The following is a 23,979-nucleotide window of genomic DNA, read 5'->3' on the forward strand; positions in this document are numbered from 1 at the left end:
TCTCTGCTGAATCACAAGTGTCAACTTGTGGATTTGCATATTTTAATGAGCTGTATGCTTGGTAGACAGCAATTGTAATGGGACCTGAGATTTGTCAGCTTGACCACACCATAGCTCAGAGATACAAGTAGAGCCATTAGCAGAACAATGACAAGGCACAAAAAAAAACCCAAGGCTGAAGAAAAACATGTGCAGGTGGAGGGAAAAAAGTCTCCTCTCCATACAGTGCTGTCTCTATGTGGGCATAGGGGGCCAGTGAATTTTAACACCAAATTCTCTTGGACCAGGACCTTGGGCACAGCCTCTCATCTTTCCCCCTTCTTTATCCTTAACCCTCCTGTATTTGTCCACACTTCACATGAGTAACTCTGCAGCTACCATCCTTCTGAGGCTCCATTTCTCAGCAGGATGCGTGGCAAAACACTTCCCTTACTGATCAAAGAAGATACTCACCATTCAGGTCTCCTGGCTCCCAGCTTCTCCCCACACAGAAAACAAGCTCTTCCTTTTGGTTCTTAAACCTTTACTTCCTCGAATCTTTCAGCCTTCTTTCGTAGCAGTCAGCTCTAAGTCTAGCCCTCCTGAGAAAAGCTAAAATAAGACCTACAACAATATGTATGTCCTCGATGTACAAGTGACGCCACTGATGTCAGTGAGCTGCACAAATGATAAATTTGACCCAAGGCTGCTCATGGAGATGATCACATGGGATGTTTCATGCGCAATATAAGCTTATAAACATCCGTTCTTTCTTTTTCTTTACTTTCGCTCTCTCACACATGGAAATACGCTAAACGGCTGCTGCCTCACTGCCAGTATCTAATCAGTCCTTTAAAGCCTCACTTGATGCCCACTTGAGGCAAAGGAATAACTTGTTACACAGGTTTGTGTTTCCAGTTCAATATCCTCTTGGCACCCATGGTGCTCTCTGCACAACCGTGCCGTCTAATACGAAAAAGTATGAGCGAGGACTACCACTAGCTGTCAGGGACACCAAGGTTCACATAAGGGTGATTACAAACCTCTAACTACAAATTGGGATGTGGGGAACGAAGGGGTTTGCTTTCCAATTCTGCTTCATTCAGCTGAAGGTTGCCTGGGTGAGCGTTCAACAAAAACTGTGGCTTTTCCTGTGTTCCCTTGTACCTACTGCAAATACTAGCAGAAAATAGCCTCTCCTCCCCAAAAAAACAAGTGAGCAGAACAGAGGTGCGTTACCAAGTCCATCTGCAGAGTAGATGTTAGTATGAGAAAGCCCTTGGCCACCCCATTAGCCCCATAGTTCTACAGGTCAGAGCTGCACGAGGGACCATGGGACACTACATCACTCTAGCTCCAGCCTGCACCCCAGAAGCAAAAGGAGTGCCCTCAGGACACAAGGAGATTCATGACACAGTCCTGTTCCTAGAGACACAGGCCCCGGTCAAGGTATCGTACTGAGGCTTGAGAAAAGCAAGTCCCCTTTGCAATGGAGAGTTATCATATGCCTCTACTGCATGTAGGAGAAGAAACAGGCAGAGAAGCCAAGCAGATCTAGGTGGGTGTCAGAACTCCCTCCCAACAACCCTATGCAATGCCCAGGACAAAATGCTCACCCTATCCAAAGCAGCTGCTGATAAAGCACTCTATTTTCCCAGCCTGGAGGATGGTGCTCACACTACACTGCTCCAACACAGGGTAGGGCGAGGAAGGAACAGAGACAGGAGTTGCTCCAGGACATATGATACAACTACGGATCATAAACCTGCCAAAGCCTAAAGATGTCCTAGTCTATGGCATACTTTGTGAGGGCCACATCATGGTAGGACTGGACAGTAGGACTAAGAAGAAGCAGTCAGGCCATCAGTTGATGTCAGCAAAGCTCTGCCCAGCCCCCAGGCAGGTCGTGGGGTTTTGAAGCTTGGAGGTATATCCACTGACAAATAACCACAGCACACCTCAGCACAGAAGACTGTCTTGCTAGGAGGAGTGTGGGAACAGGTGGTGACAGGTTCAGGGTGAGTTCCAGCTGCTTTATCACACTTTACATCTTTTTAGCCATCAACCTCTTGCTGGCTAGGCCTTCTCTGAAGATATGAGTGAGGAGAGGGATCTGGTGCTACTCGGACTGGAGAAAACCGGAATAGTGGATAGCCAAGGACAATAAGTAGAGTGGTAACCGTCCCCAAGAAAGCAAATCTCTTGAAAAGTTGCCTAGGCCTTAAATCTTGGATTCCTCCCATATCAGGGTTATGGGATAAGTTTAATTTCCCCCCCTTTTATACACAGCAGCCCAAGAATAAACAACATTAAGCCAGCATGAGAAACCTTCAAAACTTGGGGCCCAAGGTGGAGAAGCGCTAACAGCATCTCCAGGACACAAGAATGGGCATTGCAACCAGCCAGAGAAACGCTGAGACACTGAAGCCAACGGGTCCTTCACATTCACCCCTTCAAGCTCAGCTTCCTCAGGTGCATCCCAGAGCCTTTTGCTCTGTTTCCACCGTGCTACAAAGGTAGCAATGCTGGGAGCAGGGCACTGGTTTCAGGAATGCCCCAAGCATCTGAGGCACTACCAGTTCCAAGAAGCATGGCTATGCTTCAAGCATTGAGAGCTTCAAAATGAAGACAAAGAAGGCACAAGCCGTCTACAACGCCACATCCCAGACAAGTGCTCAGGACTTTGGGCAGCAAGAGACATCATGGCACTAGGTAAGAATGACTCACATGGACAGGCAAGAGCTATCTTTTTCGTGGATGGATCTATTCTCCTAGGGTAAATGGACCCTGGGGACACTGCACCAGTCCATTTGCTCCTGAATCAGGTGCGTGTGGCCCTAGGGCAATGCAGCTCCCCGTCGGCCCCGCAGCGAGGCAGAGACATGCAGTAGAACTGTGGGAAGGTCTGGGTTGCCGCTAAACGACTTACACTGCACATCTACTCGAATGGACTTGATGGCAGGGACCCCAACCCCATTTTCTGCTTTACAGTAATAGCGGCCCCCCTGCAGCCTTTGGATCTTCTCAATCCGAAGGGTCTCGTTAAGCACGGACGTCTCTTGGAATTTGTCCGACGCGCTGCCAGCAGTTTTGGTCCATCTCACCTGCGCGAGAAGAACGAGAGAAACGCAAGCAATCGGTGACAGAAACTAGAGACCCCAAGGGACAACAGTGCTCTGCTTGCTCCTCTTCCCCCTCCTCCCCAGCCGCTCTCAAAAATGGGCCCTACAGCACCACCAGGCCTTACCAAAGTTCAACTGCTGATCTCGGTATGTCCAAGTAGACCAGCTGCTGATTCTCATCCGTCACCAAGCCCCATGTCCAAGCGCCCAGGATAAGCCCCCAGTTCACCCAGACACACACTGCCTATTTACCACTCCTGCTCTGGTCCAGCAGCTTAGTTCTTTTTATACCACTATCTGCACAGCACAGGACTTTCAGCATCAAGCTTTGGGACCCCATATGGCTAGCACGCCACAAAGCCACAGCAGACATCATCTCACAGCTACAGAGCTTTTATTGCAGTCAACACGCTGTCATCTTTCTCTGGAAGCAAGGCTATTCCTGCTGTTTGCTTTTCCAAGAGTGAGAAAATGCAGTTGCTATCTGGCTCTTGCCCCTCTCCCACAGGGAACCCCTGTGTATGTTATTTTTATAAGTCATCCTTTTGCAGTACACAAGCTTTCACTTTGATTTTAAAGATACAGAAAAAGAAAAGAAAAAAATCCTTTCAGATTTCAAGCTATCTTGCATTTTTTTGTCCTTATGTTACATGCCTTAAGATCCTGGCTTGTGAGGGCAACGGAACTGAATGATATTTCACAGTGAATGGTGGCAAGAGGACAGCACTCCTAAAGACCGAATGGTTATTCTTATGTCTGGAATGAGGTACAGCGCTAGCAGTGGCAGTACAAGCTTCCCCCTCGTTTTCTGCAGTCCAGACAATGAGAGAGAGATGGTTTTTCGCAGCCCATTGGTTACCAATAACTGCAATCTCCTTTCTAAAGGTTGGTGACTGCTGGTCTCCCACACTGGTGGCCATCTAGACTTTGGGACTGAGATCCAGCACGATCAGTCAACAGAAAGAAAACAGTTTCATTCAACACTGGCCACAGATATGATGGACCAGATACCTTGACCACTCCACCAGACCTTGCGTAAAGCTCATTGCCATCACCTGATTGATGCTGATGCTCTAAGAAAGAGCAGGAGTGTCTACATCCCACTCCCAGTGCACTAGTCTGAGCACATTTTTGGCACTAATGACCATGGATTAATGTAGCTTTTGTAGACTTATTACGAAATTGTCTGAGGGCTCCAACACTCTCAGAGTCTCCCGTTTGCAAGGACACTTCAGCCAGCTCTTTAATCTTTTCAATTTCAATCTCATTTAAGTATTTTGGCCACATTTTCATGCTTTAATGACTGGCTGATAGAAGGGAAAAGAGAAGATTAAACAAAGGTTAGGGTAAGAGCTTAGCTGGAGAAGAAATCTATCCATGAGGAAGGAGGGAAGAGATAGGACACATGCCATGTGCACGGGTTCCAGCCTCCCTGGTCACACCTGGTTGCATGCTCTGGTGTCCCCTGTGCACGTCCAGGCGATGACAAACCACAGTGTTACCCACTAGCATGCTGTCTCCATCAGGCTCTGCTCCTGCAACCTCTCTGGCTACTCAGGCTCAAATCCCCGCAAACTGCCGGCACCTTCTCACACATTCAACATCCTCAGGCAGGGCCAGCCCTACCACCTTCCTCGTTTCTGATGTACACAGCTATCACCCGCCCATCACTGTCACAAGCCTAGGCTGGACATTTTTCCTGGCTTGGCTCAGATAATTTCCTTTTTATTGCTTCCAAGACATGCTTTGATGGATAAACTGAAATCCTGCTGGCTGAGTCTCCCTCCCTCTCCTTTGCGACTGCCTCTTAGCCAAGTAGCTCCTCACAAGCAAGTCCACAGAGGCATTGATCGGTGTATGCAGATAACATGGCTTCTCAGCACAAATACCTTTGTCAGGGTTGGGGAAGGGGGCCAGGAAGGCACACATACCATATTTTGCTCCCTCGAGAGTATTCTGGCACATCCAGCCTCATAGTAGGCACCAGCTGCCACCCCTACCATGCTCTGTCCCACAGTGGGCAGACCCATGCTCTGGTCCAGTGTCTCTACAGACACATCCCCACTAACACTGGACCAGCCTGCTTGAGTATCTGGTGGGTGGGGAGGGGGCTGCATGGGCCCTGAGGCTATGCAACCCTCTAGGGAGCCTGGGGAAGGACTGCAGCAGTCAGCCAAGCTCAGCTCCGTACCTCTCCGCTGGACTGTGACTTCAACCACAGCATGGATACACCCAGCGCTGCAAGTCTGAATCTGCCTCTGGTCAGTGGCCATAAAGCAGCGACCAGCAAGCCCTGCACAGGGCTCGGTGATGTGCACTACAAACTTCCCAACCCCCCCCCCAAGCAGGTTCCCCTTGGCTGTACATCCAGAGAAGCCAAGAAACTGATGGGCCATGAAGGATCAGCTCCTATGGCCAGCATGCCTCCAAAAAAGCCTCCTCTAGCCTGTTCAGGCTGTTCCTGCTTTGCAGTAAGAGGGTCAAAGATTTGAGGGTGGTTTGTATAATGGATTCAGTTTGGGCTCTCAGTTTTTCAGAGGACTTCACATACTCAAGACCACTAGAAGGTCTGTGTAGGCTCCTGCAAACCTTTGCTGGACTGTTTTTGATGAAAGGAAGGCTAGATGTTTCGTAACTTAACAAGCTAGTGCTTGCACTACGGAGCATCCCTGCTTGACTCCGACATGTAGGAGGAAGCTGGAAACCCCGCTGCCCACAATCCTTCTCCACGTGGAGACTACAAAAAAGTATCACGGGGAGAATGGGTCACAGGCAAACCCAAAAGCTTACCTGTGGCCGGGGGTGTCCTGTGACCAGACACTGCAAGACCAGCGTGTCGCCCTCCCGAATTGTGTAAACGCGTTCACTGATGTTGTCTTCCTTCACCACGCACGCCTGGCCAGCGTGGATGATTTGGGCCTGAGCAGGAGCTGCAGAGAGGGAAAAAAAAAAAAAAAGAGGTAAGGAGGGAAACAAGCAGCACCCCAGCCCCTCACACCCACCGCTCAGCACGGCTGCTCTCACAGCGGGGTGGAAGAGCCACCTCTTAAGGCACAGAGAGGAAGAGCCGGACAGTGCTGGGTATGAGAAACAAAGGTCTCGGGAGATAGAAAACGGAGTGATTTTCCCCATCTCCTGGGTGGCTGGTATCAACTGCTATTTGAAAACCTTTGGTCCTGTTGGGATGAGAAGCTCTCGGCACTGAAAAACAGAATAGGGAGCTTTTTGGGGAGACCCTCCTGCACAGGCTGAGGACTAAGAATTCCCCGCTCTCATCTCTCCCAGAAAGGAGTACGTGCAAGTGGTTAAAGCAGGGACCTGGTCAAATCACAACTGCTCTACATCTGTCTAAACCAGTCCTGATGGCTATCATTTACCTTGCAGGTGACTGGGATAACTACCGAGCAGAGTCAGAAAGGGCCTTGAAGCTCCGAACAGCTTTTAGCACACAACCCTAGAACAGGCATAGCACACGCTGCAGGAGAAGCAGATCTTTCCCAAATTACACAGCAACCTCTCTCAGCCCTGAGCCAGAGGGACCCATAGAGATCTCTCCAGCTAGGGCTCCAAGCAGAGCCCAGTTGCTATCAGTCTGGCCAGGAAAACAAGCGAAGACCAGCGCTGTGGAAAAACACGTGGAAAGAAAGTTCCAAGAAAGAAAGTTTAAAAAATCCTTGCCCACCAAACAGCAACTATGTCCCACTGCAGCCCTGACCAACAGCAGGGAGAGACAAGCTTTAGGAGAACAGGGTTTTGTTTTTTTTTTAAGAAGCCTCATCTCCAGAGTCCTGTGCAAACAGCCCTTGGATCCCTTTGTGTGATGACCAAAGCGGAGATGTATTGAAGGTGACTGCGCAGCCCAATGGGACACCTGGGCTCGTTCAAGGGGAAACTCCAGTCGCGCTTCGAGGGACAGAGAAACCCACAAATGCATCTAAGAACTGGTGCCTCAGTGAGGGTCCCCCTGGGATGCTTCTCCGTCTTGCTGCAACACTTCCAGGTGACTCTGGAGCCACAGCTCCAGCTCCCATCAGTGAAACACAACGCAAACAACAAACCATTGAGATGATCAAAGGGTTTAAAGCAACGAGCCTCAGTGAGCCTTCTGAAATAAGCAGAGATTTTACACAAGCTGTTAAAGCTGAACTGAGCACTCACTTTTTCCTCAAGGTTAGTTGAGCTTCAAAGACTTACTTTTTTTCATCCTTATGGCATGACCAAAACGCTCTAAGCCCAGTCACCTGGGCAAGGAAAGTGCACAGGATCACAGATTTATACTGGTTTAATTCACGAGCAGCACCGTTCTAGAGCAGGCTGGGCTTGGGCAGTGGAGGGGATCTGCCTTTGAGGTCATCCTGTACCGACTGGTGTCACCACAATGCACTGACCAAGCAGCAGTGACACAAGAGTGGACACGGGGCCAGCGGGCAGCAAGCTGCTCTCGCTGCTGGGGCTCTACAGCCTGCCACAGTCCCCCAGCACCCAGGCAGCAGCACTGCACACGCAGCAAGCTGCTCCCTCTTTTTGCATCTCTTCTGTCTTCCCAGCGTGGTGGCACTTTGTTAAAATCACTATTACTGTCCAAACTGTTGGCTAACAGAAGCAACACGTGTATTTGAATAATATGATGGCACAAACACGGACGGATTCCTCAGCCTCTCCTATCTTCCTGCTCTGCAGGGCTCCCAGGAACATGCCTGCGGTCGTTTGAGCATCATGGAATGCTGAAACCAACTGTCAAAGCTTCGTTGATATCACAAGTGACCTTCCCCTGCCTGGTCAGCAGAAGAGTCTTGTTGAACCCAGGAGAAAGCACAGACCTACGTACATGCTTACACACATCTGTCTGTACACACATACAAGTACGGATATACACACAGATAGGCAAATACATTAAGTAAATTATTGACTTATCAGGAAAAGACATCATGAATGCTTGTCAAGCCAACAGTGGCAGAACAGTAATTCAGAAGCCTATATAACCTTTGCTAACACACCTTAATCCAAATGACAGCCTCTTGTGCCGTTTCAGCCCTTGGACCAGTCCTCTGCAGACCTGCCATCACACCTTCAACCCCGTGTGCACTGCAGATCATCACACTGAAGAATCTCTACGATTAAAAGAGAGACCCTGTCCCTTCCCATCCTGTACCAGACTCCCCCCCAACCCTGATCTGAGCTGCCTACATTTCAGTGGGGTCCTGGCCGCCTTCAGCAGCAAAGCTCTCGAAACCTCTCTTCACAGTTTCTGGGCTGCGTTTGCCAGCTGGTGGCTCTATTCTCCCTTTGCAAACATGACCTTGCTGCAAAAACTAATTTCCAGCCACCCCATGGAGAATCAGAATATTTATCTGCAGCTCAAGCTCTCCGTTAAGTGTTTCCTTAAGTTGCTCTGCTGTACCCCACATGGTAAGTCTTTTCAACTCGCACTTCTCCCTTTGGCCATCCCACTTCCATAATTTCACCGGTCTTGTGTAACCCTTTCCTGCCCCCTGCCTAAAGGCATTCCCACATGGCAAATTTCCACAGTCTGAAATCATTCGGTACAGTGGTACAGGGTTAGAGGGGTTTTCCTGCAATCATCCTGGTGCCAAAATACCTTGCAGTAATTTGCTGGTGTCTCTCTGAGTCTGATTAAATAATATTATTTAAACTAACCCTTACTTGGCACTACAAAGCATTACATAGCCCCAGTCTACAGCAAAACAATCACCCCAGGGTCAAGCCCTGTGTCATAATTTTGTCCTCTTCTCCCAAATACTCCCTGGATCCACTGAGCTGTAATGAAGTTTACGAGCAAGGGTGTGCACATCCAGCTTTGTTCATAGGTGTCTTAACCTCCTTGTGTTAATAGCACTAATACCTAATACTAGTATTCCAATGAATACTAATATGTTCATTGGAAAAGGACCGCACTTTAAGTGAATCCCCACTGCTTAAGCTGCAACACCGCTCTTGCAATCACGGCGCCAGGTCTCCAGCAGAACAACAACCACTTTTCCAAGTCTTAAACCCCATATGAACCCAGATCTCTGAAAAGGGAGCTCATAAAGCCTGGGGTTGTCTTGGAAAGAAAACCACTCAGGGAGGTGGCATAGGAGTCTGAGAAACTCTGCCTTCGGTTGCAACTTGACATTAGGGAAGCGGTGGGGGCTGAGCAACGAACCAACCCAGCTCTTAGGGAACTGCATTCAATCACAAGGTGAGACTTGGGAAGGCCTCTGTCCCAGGGTCAGCCTGCCCCAGCACACAAAGGCTGGGAAAGTCACCTCATGCCGTACTACAGACGGGCAGGGAGATCGTGAGGATTAATCGCTCTTTCAACGTGCTGGAACAGAAAGAATCCGTTACTGTTTGACATCATCCCAGGTCTCCTGGAGGATTTCAGCATGCAGAGCGTTTGTGCATTGCCAGACCAACGGGATGGCAGGACCATGCCTGTCAGAGTAAACAGCAGGAGGGAAAAGAAAGGCTGGAGCATGAGGCCGGGTGCTGGAGACGAAGCAGTCAGTTACCTCAGCCACTCCCAGTGCTCCACAAACAACCCTTGCACAGATACAACCTGCCCTGCTAAGTCCTGCTGGGGCACAATCCCTCTCCTCAGGCTGGCAAAGCCCAAAGCAGAGGTCCAAGGAAGACCTCTGATGGCCAATATGGAGGAAGAGGGGACAGGTTGTTCCCCATCCTTTTTCCCCCCAACATTTTGAGGGACAGATGCATCATCACTTCCATTCCACTCCCAGGTTAAGAGATCGACTTAGGGAAGGTTCCCCATACAAAGCTCTCCAGAGAAGCTAGGCCAGCCAAACATTGAGTGCCAGATGCTTGACAAGGGGAAAAATTCAAACTCTGAACCTGCCACATTAGGCCCTTCCTTGGGAAAGGGCTGACTTGCAATACGTTTGGCCTCTGCACTGAGGTTTCCTACTATGCTTTCACATGATATATTTACACATTAAAACAAAAGAAAATTGGAGTGGATAAAATGACTTTATTCCCAGTGCAGTGTATGGTACAATGTTATTATTACCATAATCTGGAAAGTTTATGAGACTCTTGGTGCTTAGAGGTTGCTAATATCATTAAAATGCAGAAATGGAGAAATAAATGGGTCTTATGGAGAGGACTGAGTAATCTGTATTTGGTTCACAGGTCTAGCCATTCATCTTTTTGAGCCTGATGCCCCATTGCTACAATGGCAATGACGAGAGCTCCTTCGCAGAGAGGGTGGCGAGTGACAGATACTGCATTAACACCCACTCAGTCACAGTCAGCCACAGCAAGGGCAGCCTGCTCACCCCCTTCCGCAGCACGGCATCAGGTGCACTTCACTGCTGCCTTCTCAGCAGGCGAGCGCTACCCATCGCTGTTAGACTCTGCCCCACCACCGCCTTTGCCACCTGCACGTGGCCTGCAGACGGCCTCAAGGACGAAGAGCGTTCATCTCCAAAGCTGCTGCCCAACACCTACAGCTACACACACACAGGGACACTGAAGCCACCCACCTCCACTGCCACCCTCCTGCGGGGTGGAAAGAGGGGCAAAATGCACCTGGAGCTTTCCCTCTTCCTCAGGCTTCACCTATCACCCCGCTTTGCAAGTCAAGCGATGCCCTCCCGTGCAGCTGATGTAATTATAATTCAGCCTCTTCTGCACATAAGCCAGGCAAAGAAGCCAGGGTCCTTCCCCACCCCTGTTCACAGGCTCCCTGGATGTTACGTGGGAGCAAGGGAAGGGGGGGCATTGGCTGCTAATGTCCTGCTTAAACCCCTCAAGAACCTGCCTGTCTCCTTCCCTCACCCTTCCCTTCCTGAGCAAGTGGCACGTAAGGGATGCATCTTGAAGGGAGTTCCCAGAAAGGGGAAAAAATGGAGCACGTGGGGTTGAATAAGCATTTCATTAAGGATATCCACATGTGGCATTCCTTGCTGAACAGCCACTCTCCATAACTGCCTGTCTACGGGTGGAATTGCCCTGCAGCACCGTTAGTTACAGACCCTGCACCGCTAAGCGCCCAGGGAGCATCTCGGGCCTTGAAGTCACTGCTTTAGCCAGCATTTTATCCTGCCTGTTCACGCAACGCACAACTCTGCCTGAAGAGCAGGGGCACACAAACCTGACGACCTTCGAGGAAGGGGTCACGTCCCCATAGCAGAGCACAAAGAGACGCCAGCACACGAGTAAAGGGGAGAGACGCGCTAGCAACACTCAGCAGGAGCGAGGAAGGTCTCGTAGGACGGGGAGGGTCTGCAGGGGCAGCAACCTGACGGTCAGACAAAACACCCTGCTTGTGGCCTTCTCTGGGAGCGGATGGCAGCTGCCTCTCTGTGCGCTCCATCACTGTTCAGCTGGTCTCAACCATCGCTCTACTGTGGGTGAAGAGCACAGGCTTTGCCGAAACCTTTGAAAAAAACCCAAATGAACCAGGCCAGCTCCAGCCCACAATGCAGGGCATGATATCGACGGGTCACTTGAAAAAGAAAATTCACTCCAGCTTGAGGACAATTATGGAAATAATAATACACAATCAGTGTCCATTAACAGGGCCAGCAGGGCTGTGGATCAATAGTGTATTAATGGCTGAAGAAAGATCGCCCATACCTATCAGCACGTTCAGAGCAGCACAACGGGAGGGCGAGGAGGTGGCAGTGGGTGGGTGTAACCAAGCTCAGGCGCTGGATGTCCTTTCAGAGCCTGCCCAGGGGAACCCCTGTCACCGTCACTTTCCGAACGGTCCCCTGGCTGCTTGCTTGGGGGCCTCCTCCTCCGCACCTCAGCCCCCCCCAGCCTCTTCGCCCAGCGCAACGGGCAACTGGTGCACAGCCCCTGTGGGGAACCTCCCCAGCTGAAGCTGCCCAGTACAGCTCAGCCTGATGAGGCTCCAACTTTTTAAACACAAGGCCAGGCTGGTCCCATAGCAGAAAGGGAGGCACCGCAGAAGACCCCAGGGGTAGCTGAGGAGCAAAGCGAATCCATGGTCCTGGGTCTCCTCCCACTCCTCGGATTTCTCTCTTCCCCAAGCTCCCCCCTGTTGACCCCCGACACGGTGTGCTGCCTGGGCAGCTCGGTGCTACCCCAAGGCTGCCCTGAAGCAAAAGCCAGCAGGAAGCCCTCCCTGCACGCTGACGCTAAGGGTTACAACCCCAAGCAAGAGGTGTCTCCACTGAGGCTCTTTTGCTCCCATGAATCCATGTTCTCACTGCAGCCCAAACCACAGATGCAAAAAAAAAAACAAACCCACCCCAAAACTCTGCTTACTGTACTCCTGTCCTAAATTTGCAGCAGGAAACAGGTCATATTTCAGCAGCAAAATGTCCCCGACTCCTTTGGCACCTGTACACCGGCCACGATTAAAACACAAACGTCGATCCACCCACAAAAGCAGCACAGCCACTGCCAAGGTGTGCAAAGCAACCACGCCTAACCCCACACAACACTCCTTAGCACTCCTGAGCAAGAAGAAAAGAATATCATTTTCCATGAGAAGTGCACGGAGAAATGACAGACTTGTGGAAAGTAATCACAGAGCATGAAACCTGGCTACTTAAAATAGCATGGGATTTTTTTTTTTACTTATTTATTTTTTACTTTGAAGAGACCAAGACTGTGTCTTTACATCTCTGGCTGATTGCATCTCCAGAAGCATAGTTTCCTTTTGCAAAGCTCAGCCAGATGATTTGCGCAGTCTTAAAATAACTGTTTCCTTAGTCAATGTCATTTTCTTGAATAATTTTGTTTCTTTCAGATAAAAAGCCAGCAACAAAATCATGTCAGATGTCACGAATAGCAGGTACACCCCCCAGTGACTGCAACACCTGCTCCTGAGACCTTTGTTCGATTTAAAACTAAAGAGGTTGTGTGTCCTTTACTGAAGTATCAGATTCACGAGATCATCGCTGACCCCCTCACCACCCCAACCCCCAAACTCCACTGCCTGCAGTGGCTCACTAGTTTTCCTAGGTGTTTCCAAAATTTTCTGACACAGGTCCACCTAACAGCAGAGCATCAAGCAGCAGAGCAAAACTGATTGGCAGCTTTGATAGGAATCAAGTGACAGATGTTACGCACACAACATTGCAGTGGCATAAACTCTGCATCAGTCTCTAACTCGTGCACCTGACTGGAATTTGTATAGATGACCCAGTGCCAGCAATATGAAGTAGGTGGTCTTCACACCTTTAGGGGCTCCAGATATGGTGACAGTCAGAGGCTGCACCTCAGCGATCTGTCCTGGAAGCTTCCAGCTTTGGGCAGAAAATGAAAACAAAGCATGTCTGTCTCATAATGGCCATAAAAGAGACTTTTATCATCTTTCCCAACCTACTTCCCACTGTGCCAGCTACAGAGCCCGAGCTCTGCAAAAGGTATCTTTATATCTTCATGCAAAACCCAGCGAGTCACAGAGCCACACTCGGGCAAGGTGATCCTGCCAAGCTGAGTGCTCAAAGCATCGCATTTAAAAAGCCCATTTCTTGTCTGGTTGCTACTTAAAGCTGCTAAGCCTTTTAGGGTAAAACAGAAATAAGGCAAGCAGCTCGAGGGAGAAATCAGACATCCTCTATTCTAGAGACCACTGACAGACTGACTTGTTTGTCAGCTGGTAAAATACCCAGAAATTAAACGGTCCAGTTGGAGGAGAGAGGGCTACAAAGAGAGGAACCCAACTGGATGTGGGTGGCACAGACACTCACTCACCCTGCCCATGTGCTGCAGCAACAGTCCCCAGAGGACAGGCCAGCACCAGGCTCCTCGGCAGGTTTGATCCCTTGCCTCTCCATGGGAATTCCCACCAGGTCTCCAGTCCCCTGAGCCAACCCCCAGCTGCTTCATGCACCCACCGCTCTCTGAAGGGCAATGAACAGTCACAGGCCTCCAGAAAGCCTGGTGACCCTCTGGCCTTTGCAAGCCCTCGTGCTCTCAGCGTGCCCATCACCAGCAGCCTCTGAGCAGCCGGTCTGCAGGAGAGCCAGGGCTGGCTCAGGTGGGGATGCAAGTCAGCTGCTCTTCATGCATCTCCCACCTCTGCTCTCTCCCTTTTTGCTCCGCCGTTGAGCACACCGAAGCCACTGAAGCTGCACATCTCCACTCAAGGACAACAACCGCCTCTCACAGGCACGCTGCAGCTTGTCAGCACAGGTAGCAAAGCCCAACGGGCGACATCCTCAGATCTGCTGCTAGTAACTCTTGCAGGCAAAGGGGCGCTGCTTGAACGGTTCCAAAGATTTTACATCTCTTCTCTTTCCCTTGAATTCAAGATCAGCTCATTCCCAAAGTCACCATTGCTTGTTCCACTTCCTTTCCCTTTTCATACTTGAAACCACCTTGTTACAGCTCTTCATCAAAGAGGTTCGTGCACACAGATCTATAAACTTGAAACTCAGCTGTTGTTTCATTGCTGGACCATTTAATGTAGGAGATTAAAGGAGAGTACAGCCCAGATCCTTCGTCCCTCCAAAAGGGAGGGAAAAAAAAGTCAATTTGCTAATCATCTGTCAACTAGATTAGCAGCAAAGGTGCATGAACCCTAATCAATGAAAAACTACAGGCTCCTTTTCATATCAAAAGGGGAAAAAAAACATCAGGCAACAGCTGTGGCTCCTGAATCATGAAAAATAAGGAAAGGCAGAGGGAGTGGTTTCAAACTGGGTTCCCTGGCTGGCAGGATGCTCCAGACTTTGCTGGTGAGGGACTCCAAAGTCACACATACATGCTAAAACCCTGGAAACACAGGAAGAGAGACAGATTCAAGCTCCAAGTATACTAAAAACACTAGACAAGAACAAAAATCAAACTGGTATGCAATCAGAGCACACTAACACAAGCTGGGTAAGGATACGAGTATTTCCATGAAACTCCAGCTGCTGCTGTCTAAAACGCTAAACCCCGAGGCTCAAATTCTTCAATGCTGAGGTGGAAACTGGGGTCTGGTGAGCAGGAGAAGGGTTGGCAGAGAAGAGCGGTCAGAGGAGAGGACTTCTCTCCACGTGGAGCGCCACAGAGGGTGTCGTACGCTCAGGGTTGCCAACCCCAGGGGGTGGGCGCACGGCCGCGGGGTTAGTAAAGCAAGGCGCTCTGGTGCCCCAGCTCTCCTGCAGACTTCCCTCGCTGTCAGGCAAGCTCCTGCAGAGGCACAGAGCTCAGTGCAGACCACAAAGCCCATCTGAGGAGCTGGGTAAACACTCAGGCACCGAATCTATGCTAAATTCTCACCTGTCACGGCTCCGCTGCTTCCAGGGCCCCATCTAGCCAGCTCGGAAGGAGCCGGGGATGCGAGGGCAATCACGCCACCGTGGCAGTTGCAAACATTCCTTCCACGCGGGAGAGGAATGATTCAACAAATGGCCATGTTTACCGGCTGCTGTACCCAGCCTCCACAGAAAGCAAAAGGCGATTCCAGTTGTGAAACAGAGTAGGGGCGAGGGGGGAAATCACTGCAGGAGCCAGAGGGGGATAAAAGCCACAAGAAAGAGCCTGAAATAAAATGTCACTGAAAGCCTGTTTTGTTCTCGCCGTAGTTAAGAGCTGGAAATACAAATGCTACCCTTAAAGTATTTAAAAGCCAATTTTGCTACTGAAAAGAGGCAGGCAGCGGGGACTCCTCTCTGTCCAAAGCTCTAGCGGTACTCATCCCCCAGGCACCCCAGGTCCCCTGCAGCAAAGTCACATCCCAGGGGGACAAAAGCAGGGTGGCTGCACGAGATCTGCTCTCGGCCTCAAGCCACTTGGTGAGGGACAGGCAACGGCAGCACGAACGCCAGCACAACCACTCGCTGGCCACCTTGGCAGAGACGCCAAGGACCCGTGGGACAGCAGAGACTTGGCATCCTTCTGCCTGGCGCTTATCTGCTCCTGGCAAGAGCGGGCTCAGAGACAGAGGTGCTGCTGATGGTACAGGGATGCTGTTGGTGACACAGCCCCTTGGGGGAAAGAAGCCTTTGTGCACAAATGGATTCCCATACAGGCCCTCACAAAAGACTGAAGCTTTTATCCCCCAAGCAGTGCTGTTAGAGGAGGGGGGGGAAATGCTGCTATTGCACGCTGCCAGCTGGGGAAGGTAAAGAAATGGAATGGCTTGTCCATCGTTGGGCGGGAAGCCTGAAGCACAGCCAGGGATCAATCCGTACCTAATTCCAGTCGAGCACCTTACAATGCAAAGGCCAGACTTTAGCCTCCAAGGCTGCCTAATGCAGCACTAAAAATTCACACTCACCCGGAGCGGAGGAAGAAAACTTCTTGTGCAACACAGAAGGGTTTACTCAAGAAAAACGGTTATCCTCTGGATTTTCTTTCATATCCCTTTTCCCCAGCACAAGGAACTTGAGCCTGAAAACCACTGCCAGCAAGCAAAACGGCCTAGAGAGGGAAAAATAAGTACGACAGCTCAACTCCACCCCAAAGGAAGAGAAAGAGCAGCGAAAGGAAATGCCAGCAAATTGTCAGCAAAGCTGAGGCAATGGGGGCACTCCTGGAAATCAAGCCAAGCAATGTTTTATCTTGACGGCATCCTTTACATCCCTCGGTGCCTTTGGTGTGCAGAGTCCCAGGAAATCCCCAGTTCTTTCCCTCTCGGGTACCAATAATTAATAACCACAACCTGGCAGACAAGCGAGCAATTCCCTCTCGTTCCAATAAGAGGAGCTGACATCTCTCTAACCCCAGCCACCTCCATTGTTTTCTTCTCTTTGTTTATTGATCCTTTTATGTACATAATGCAAATTGACATTTAATAATTCAGCCGAGTTAATGGCGCTTAAATATTAAAAGGCTTTTCTCTTTTAATTAGCTGTAGCAAAATAGGCAACAAAGGAGTGCTAGATAGATGCCATTTAAAATGCTGTCGTCCAAGTTCCTTGGCATTTTTCTGGGGACAGGAAAGAACAGATCAAGGGAAATTTTGTGTGAGTCTCCCACTCTTGCTAGGAAGGTAAGTAACCCATAGAAGTGTTTCCAGAAGCTTTGATTCATCGAGCGTATTCATCTCTGTCAGCTCTGTTTTCTCTCCCTTCTGCTCTCCTCCTAATAAAGACAGAGGGGAGGGGAAGGATGGGCAGAGGGTAGAAGAAAAATCCTTCCCCACAAAAAATGCCACCACTGGCTGCTGGCACCCGCGTAACACAGTGCAGACGCGGACGCAGAAGCCTTCTGACACAAGACCTGCAACCAGGTGAACACAGAGCTGAAAGGAAGAAGTGCACACGGCTCATGGAAGAGTTCCAAACAGCACAGAAATCCTGTAATTATTCCCTGGGGCAAGAATAACTAATCCAGGAAATTAATTTAAGATTACACCGGGAAAAAAAAAAAAATCCAGATGTAGCAGGGTGAGGGAACACTCATTTATTTCTATTCTGATCATTATGCCAAGGGGTGAGAATGAGAAGGAAAACACACGATATCTTTAAACCTCAGTTTCATCTCAGCTGGAGCCGATGGCAGTAATACATCTCAGTCACAATGTTGCTGGTGTACGGCATCATAACTGCAAAGAGTTGATATTATTTAGGGTGTTTTAACGCTTGTCTTAATTAGTGCTCATTTTAAGTCCTGGATTGGTTTGAGTTCGGGATAATGATCTCCCACCTGACCCAAAGCAGAACCATGTAGTCACAATAATTAGATATAGTAACCGTTAATAACTTAGTTTAATTACAACCTATTTTCTTCAAATTTAGCCTAGACATAAGGTTTCAATGAATTCTAATTACATGCCACATTTGAAGAGCCTGTGCTATTACATCATTAATTCCAGACAACGAAAGAGACTGAGAAACACTAAATTTTACCTTACTGAGGATACTTAAAAAAATTAATCTTAACTCAAGCCAATTAATAGATTGACTTGCAAATTCCCTGCAAATTCGTTCTTCCAGTGAGGACCTAAGTAAACCTGCAGGGTGAGCTGCATTTTTGACAGATAACAGAGAGACCAAATTCCCAGTTTACCTGCAAAGTTGAGTTCATCAGAGCTGCTAGCTGCCTTGCACAAACCAGTCACCACTCTGAAGCTGCCAGGCAGAACATCACGGCAAAGAGTGCCCGTCCCCACGTGCAACGGCACCCGAGGACGTCAGGATCATGGGACTGATGGCGCAGGGCTTAAGTAATGGCTCATGGGAGAAGGCAGAGCACCAGCCCTTCTGCCCACCGAGTGTGCAACACAGCCCTGTTCACAACCAGCATCCCCCCACGCACGCAGGAGAGGGCAGTGGTGCACGCGTCAGAGTCAGCACATCGCATTTTTTATGACTGATTTTAAGGCGGGGAAATCTGGACGCAGGAACTGCTACCTCATCTCCCCTTGCACGCAAACCCTAGAGGAGGGTCTTTTGCAACCCTCTCAGACTTGGGGTACCCCCTGCCAGTTGCTTTGGCAGAACAAGGGGAACCCCTCCTTGCCTCTACGAGGCTCGGCACACAGGGAGCATTTTCTGTCACTCCGCAATCTGGCACATGCTGCTCATGCAGTGAAATATTCTCGACACCACAACAAACAGTTTGCATTTCCCTTCAACAGATTACCCATCTACTCCTCTCCAGCTGTGCGGCACATCTGCCCACGCTGCCTCTCCGGGGCAGGCGCTCCTCAGCCCAACATTGTGCTTATTCTTGCTCAGGAGACTCACAAGGTGATGGGGGGAGTAAACGCCCAGTGGACAAGTTGCATCCTCAGGGAGTTTTCAGAGGCAATAAAACACAAGCTTGTTTCCAGCCCCTTCAGCACGGAGTTACCAGCTTTGGCCTCCCGTGGTCTCCCTCCCACCTGCAGCTATTCTCAGTAAGATCAGGCCACTCTCTGGATGTACATGCCATTAACTCACACGGCACTGCGAGGCTCTTCCCACTAACGCGATGGGCTTTGGGCCACTACTACAAAGAAATCTCCTCGACCACGAGGGTCAGGTATTGGTCTAAGGGCCATCCCCCCCCCCGCCCAACCCCTGCAAAATGAGAGTATCTTTGGCACGGCCGCATCCTGGCTATGTTCCTGGGAGTTCATTCTGACAAACGGCTGCAGCAGCTCAAACAACTAATCTATCTGGGGGAAGAAAAGGAAAAAAAGAGGGGAAAAAGGAAAATGGACTAGTAAAGAGTTTTGCGGGGGAAAAAAAAAAAAATAAAATCTGATTACAACTGAAACACCGGCAAGGAGAAGCAAGGCAGGCTGATGCTGGCTTGGCTGCTCCCTGGTGAGAGATGGCGAGCAATGAATTTGGGAGCAAAAGTTCCACAAAGCAAGGTTATGAATTTATTACTCTGCATCTGTGCGGAGTCAAAAGATCATCTGAAACACCAGAGGCTTGCAGAGGAAATTGGGAAAGCACTAATGCACATGGGATGGTGTTTAAAATAATTTCTCAGCTGGCTGACTGCACAGGGGGTAAGGACAGAGAGTAATTCTCTACCGGAGATCATGCATTTGTGCAAACATTGTCGAGCAGCTTGTTCAACAGGGGATTCAGGGACTAACACAGCTGTATCAAAGCAGCCAGGGTCTAGCTGACAGCCTTGCAAAGAAAGCAAGATGATCTTTGACATTAAGGAAATAAAGCTCTAAGAGACTGAAATGCTGACAGGCACCAGCCTCAAAGCCGATGCGTGTCTGAAGAGGAAGGCTCTTTAAAGACTTTTGTTCTCAAACTCTCTTCTGCAAGAGAAAAGGCTTTGGCCTACTTAGGCAAGGCCAAGGGCAGGCTAAGACCTCAGCACATTTTAAACGCACTTATCCTCAACTCCATTTGATGTTCTCTTGATATTAGTAAGAAATTTCTTTTTATTTAAAACACTCTCGGGCCTTCGGCTGTTTGTGGAATGACACAGAGCAGCCCATCCCACGCAGAACAAAGCAGTTCCCTGGTTTCTGAAGGGGACAGGACAAAAGCAAGCTCCCAAGGACAGCAGAGACTCAAACCAGCCTCCTTTCTCAAAGGCCAACCAACCCAGCCTGCTGCAGAACACCCCTGGACACACTAACACAAAACTAGACAGCGGGCTTCCCATTTGAAAGCAAAAAGTGTTTGAAGAAGGAAAGAGGCGCAGTTTCTGAAAACACACGCTTCCTTGAACCTCCCTAGTGTGCAAACTTGAACTGCTGTCCCCCAGATGAGCAAGTCCCTTGTGCTGCCCATCAGGCAAGGAACCGGTCCTAAATCTCGTTTTGACCCCCATTTCAGCCTGCTCCAACGCTGCACAAAGGGCAAAGACTCCAGATCTAGTTATGCCCCAGAGAAGCGTAGCTCCCCAGTAGCCCACCAGACTGATGGCTGACAGGGACTGTGGAACTATTCTGCAGCGTCTGTCCCACAAGACACGTCACCAGTTGCCGAGGCACCACCAATTTCTTTCACCATGTGGGCAGCACGCCTGTCTTGGGGCATTTCAAAGCCTGCTGTGGCAAAAGATTGTTCCTGTTATAAATTACACTGGGGAAACAACCAAGAACCATTTCAGTCTTGCAGATCACGTCTGCTAACCCTCATCTGGAGGGACACAAGTTGGCCCGGACAAGCTTAGGAAATCGGCTGAGGAAAGAAGAAGTCACGCCTTCCTGCAGCAATGGGTGCAACCAGAGCTGCTCCTCCTTCCACAGGCCAACTCGCACGTGTGCTGCTGAACGCCCCAAAATGAGCCACTGTCACATATTACAGTCACCACGCCTTCAAACTTCTCTCCATGTTTGATCATGTCCTACAATAGCTCAGTTATTGGCCACGTGCTTTCCCTGTTGCTGACCGCCAACTAGGGGGGCAACTGAAGGAGCTGGGGTTCTACTCACTAAACACCAAAGGATTTCACTTGCAACAGCAGCGATGTTCTAAACCACCAGCCACTATCGAGCACTGACAGCAAACAGCTCTTCGTGACCCTGTTAACCCCGAAGTTTTTCAGCCAAATTACCCCCACTCCACCCAAGAGACACCTTTATTTTTGCATCCTTTATTTTTGCTCAGTTACACGAACTTAATGGTCTTCAGTTCACGGACTTCACCCTCTACCGCTCTCGTATATCACTGCTCTCGTATATCACTGCTCTCATATATCACTGCTCAACTACGGCACCAAGGAAGACAGAGAGTGGGAAAGAAACCCAGAAACTGAGAATCTTCAATGAGGACTAGTCAGCAGTTGGCTTGATGCGTGACCTTGGGCAAGCATGTTCTCCCCTTGGCGTATCTTTGTCTCCCCCTGTGTCATCTGAATAATTGCACCACCGTGTCATGCAGAGTACTTTAAAGCTTATTGTTTATACAACTTTTTGAAGACGCAGAACGCCACGTAAGTGCTAAGTATTATTGTGGTTATTACCTTCCTCACAGGGGGGGTTATGGAGCTTTGTAATTAATGTTTGCAAAACAAACCTCTGTCATCGGATGACATGGGCTAGAGGAGTGCAAAGGATTAATATCCTCAGTAATCTGATGTGGGTTTTACTGTTCTGCACAACACTTAATAAAAAATAATTAAAAGCAAACCTAAGCTGATACTGATAGGAAGGATGAGGAGGCAGGGACGGATGCATGGGGGACAGACTGCTCTTGATTAATTAAGCCCTACACCATCAGTCTCCAAGACAGTGCCAAGTATTTTCTCGCTCCTGGTGGTAATCACACATTAAGCTTAGAGCTGATTTTGGGTAACCAGAACTCTTGAGCACCCCAGAAAGACTCGCATTGCAGTCAGGAATACCAAACACGGCTGAAGCAGCACAGCTCTGAGCCCACAACCCCTTTACACAGCACCTGCTGCCTGGGGAACTGGATGGGCAGAGAACAAGCAGGTGTAGGTATGCTCAGGGACCCCACAAGCACCTAGAAAAGAGCTGAAAAAAAGCTGGAAACCCACTCACACAGCCCCACTCCCATACACCACAAGCCCTGGTCTCCAGCCACTAGCCTGCAGGAGTAAAGAAATTTCATTCCTTTGGCTGTGCAGGATTCAAGGCCTCCGGAGCACAGGCAGCTACCAGTCCTACCCATTGAGAGCCACTAGCTCAGTGGCTCTGTAAAAAATACATACCAACAGCTTTATATTTCTTCAGTATGAGAACTTCAGTGGTTGCTGAAGTGTCTTGCAGTACGGTACTTCCAAGCACAACAAAGATGGAGAAGCCTTCGGAGAGGTTCTCCGAGAACAATTACCACCAGAGAAGGAAAATTGCTGGCAATTGCTTTGGCTGCTGGAGCACGAGCTTTGTCCCCAGCACAGCAGCTGCAGACAGAGCACCCCACTCCCCACACCCCCGTACGTGCGTTAAACAAAACAGCCCTCCAGAAGCTTCACGGGACTGAGTTCCCACCACAACCACACGTGCCCTTGCACTGGGGAGTAGCGGTAGGGGCTATCCTGCCTTTACGGACGCAGGTTGCAACAGCAGCTCCCTGGCAAACTCCAAAACCAACAGGATGCCCAAGCCCCACAGATTTTTTTTCGTGCAATTGTTAATTAGGCTTCACTCTTATTTATTGCATTTGCCCACGTGGTTTCTTCTGGTGGAAATTCCTTTTGGTCAATGCCAAAGTGATAAAAAGTGATACTGTTTTTTCCCCTGCATATGTGCATACAGACAGCCCAACACTTTCCACAGGCAAATGGACCAACAGCAAAACTCAGATGAGCTACAGAAAGAGCTCAAGGAACCACACATATTACAGACAGAGGAGTCCCACAGTACTTGTCAGGTCATCTGCAAGCCTTCCCTACAGCCTGCTCCACAGTGATGAGCCTGCTCCAGCTTTAAAGTGTCCCCAGAGAAGCATCTCTGCAGCTGCTTTCACGTTTGCATCAGGGAACTTGTTCTGGCATTCAGACCAAGTTGTCCCCACAGACAGAGGTTTAAGACAGGGTGGAAAACAGCACCCAGAGCACCTGTCTTGTAGCAGGCTTGTCATCTTTTTGTTTATCACTTGAAGGCAGGCAGCAAGGGGATCTGAGCTCACATCAGGTATTACAGGAATAGGTATGACGACCAACAGTCTTGGTTGGGCCTGATACACCACCACAGCAAAGCCACCACACATCCTCTCTCTTTAGAGGGCTTCGAGCGGTGATGGGAAGCAGATTACACCACCACAAGACAGACAACAGCCACTTGAAGAGTCCATGGGATGGGGTGGGAGCATGAGAAGCTAAACAAATGCCCTTCTTGACATAAGAGGCTCCACTCAACACTCACTTTTAAAGCTTGAGAAACCACTTCCCCTCTACCCTGATTCACTTGAGACTCAACAGGAATACAAAACGTGTGTGGCGCTCTGCAGCCGTGTAACATCCCTTCTCCCTCCGCCTGGTGCAAAGGACGAAGCCCAACGTCCCCTCACCACATTCAGTTTTACAGGGGAGGAGTTGGAGGAGGGCTGTGTTTCACTGGAGGATGCTCTGCTAAGCCTTGCTATACGTGACTGGTAAGGGCAAAGGATTAGCATCACCAGCTGCTCCGCTAGAAAGTGCGACACGGAAAATTGGATGCATATATGCAGTGTGGAGCCCTTAGGAAGAGCCGCCTCAAGCACCTCCCGCTCCCCATATCGCCGTTCGCAATTCCCCATGTCGTGCCCGCCGCACTCCCCTTCAGCACAGCCTTTACCTCGTCTCCTCTGCAGCCTGTTACTCCAAGCGCCATTCCCACCGCTGAAACACAAGCAACACCCCTTGCCCATCCGCACGACAGCGGAGCACGTTACTCTCACCGAAACCATCCAGGGCAGCCGGTGCACGCTGCAGAACCAGTGAACTCAGCACCTTCTGCAGCTTGCCCTTAGCAGAGTGGAGATGCCAGGCACCCCAGCCCTGAGAACTCACTTTACCTCACATTTTGCTATCGTTTGTCATATCAAAAAAACCCCAACTTTCTAACTACACTGGGAAGGGAAGGGGGCTGCTT

General features: G+C 49.7%; 1 protein-coding gene across 1 annotated transcript in view; it reads right to left on the minus strand.

The window, feature by feature from the left end:
* The window catches only part of MDGA1 (MAM domain containing glycosylphosphatidylinositol anchor 1), a 143,304-nt gene that overhangs the window by 88,752 nt on the left and 30,573 nt on the right, over positions 1-23,979 (minus strand). Inside the window, exons 2-3 of the mRNA XM_086460540.1 lie at positions 5,892-6,031; positions 2,909-3,083 (exon numbers count right to left, since the gene is read on the minus strand). Of these exons, the coding sequence (XP_086316666.1) occupies positions 2,909-3,083; positions 5,892-6,031 (315 nt within the window). The remainder of the gene's footprint in view (positions 1-2,908; positions 3,084-5,891; positions 6,032-23,979) is intronic.

The sequence above is a fragment of the Leptosomus discolor genome, chromosome 2 (assembly GCF_034619465.1).
Source record: "Leptosomus discolor isolate bLepDis1 chromosome 2, bLepDis1.hap2, whole genome shotgun sequence".
In the NCBI taxonomy this organism is placed as follows: Eukaryota; Metazoa; Chordata; class Aves; order Leptosomiformes; family Leptosomidae; genus Leptosomus; species Leptosomus discolor.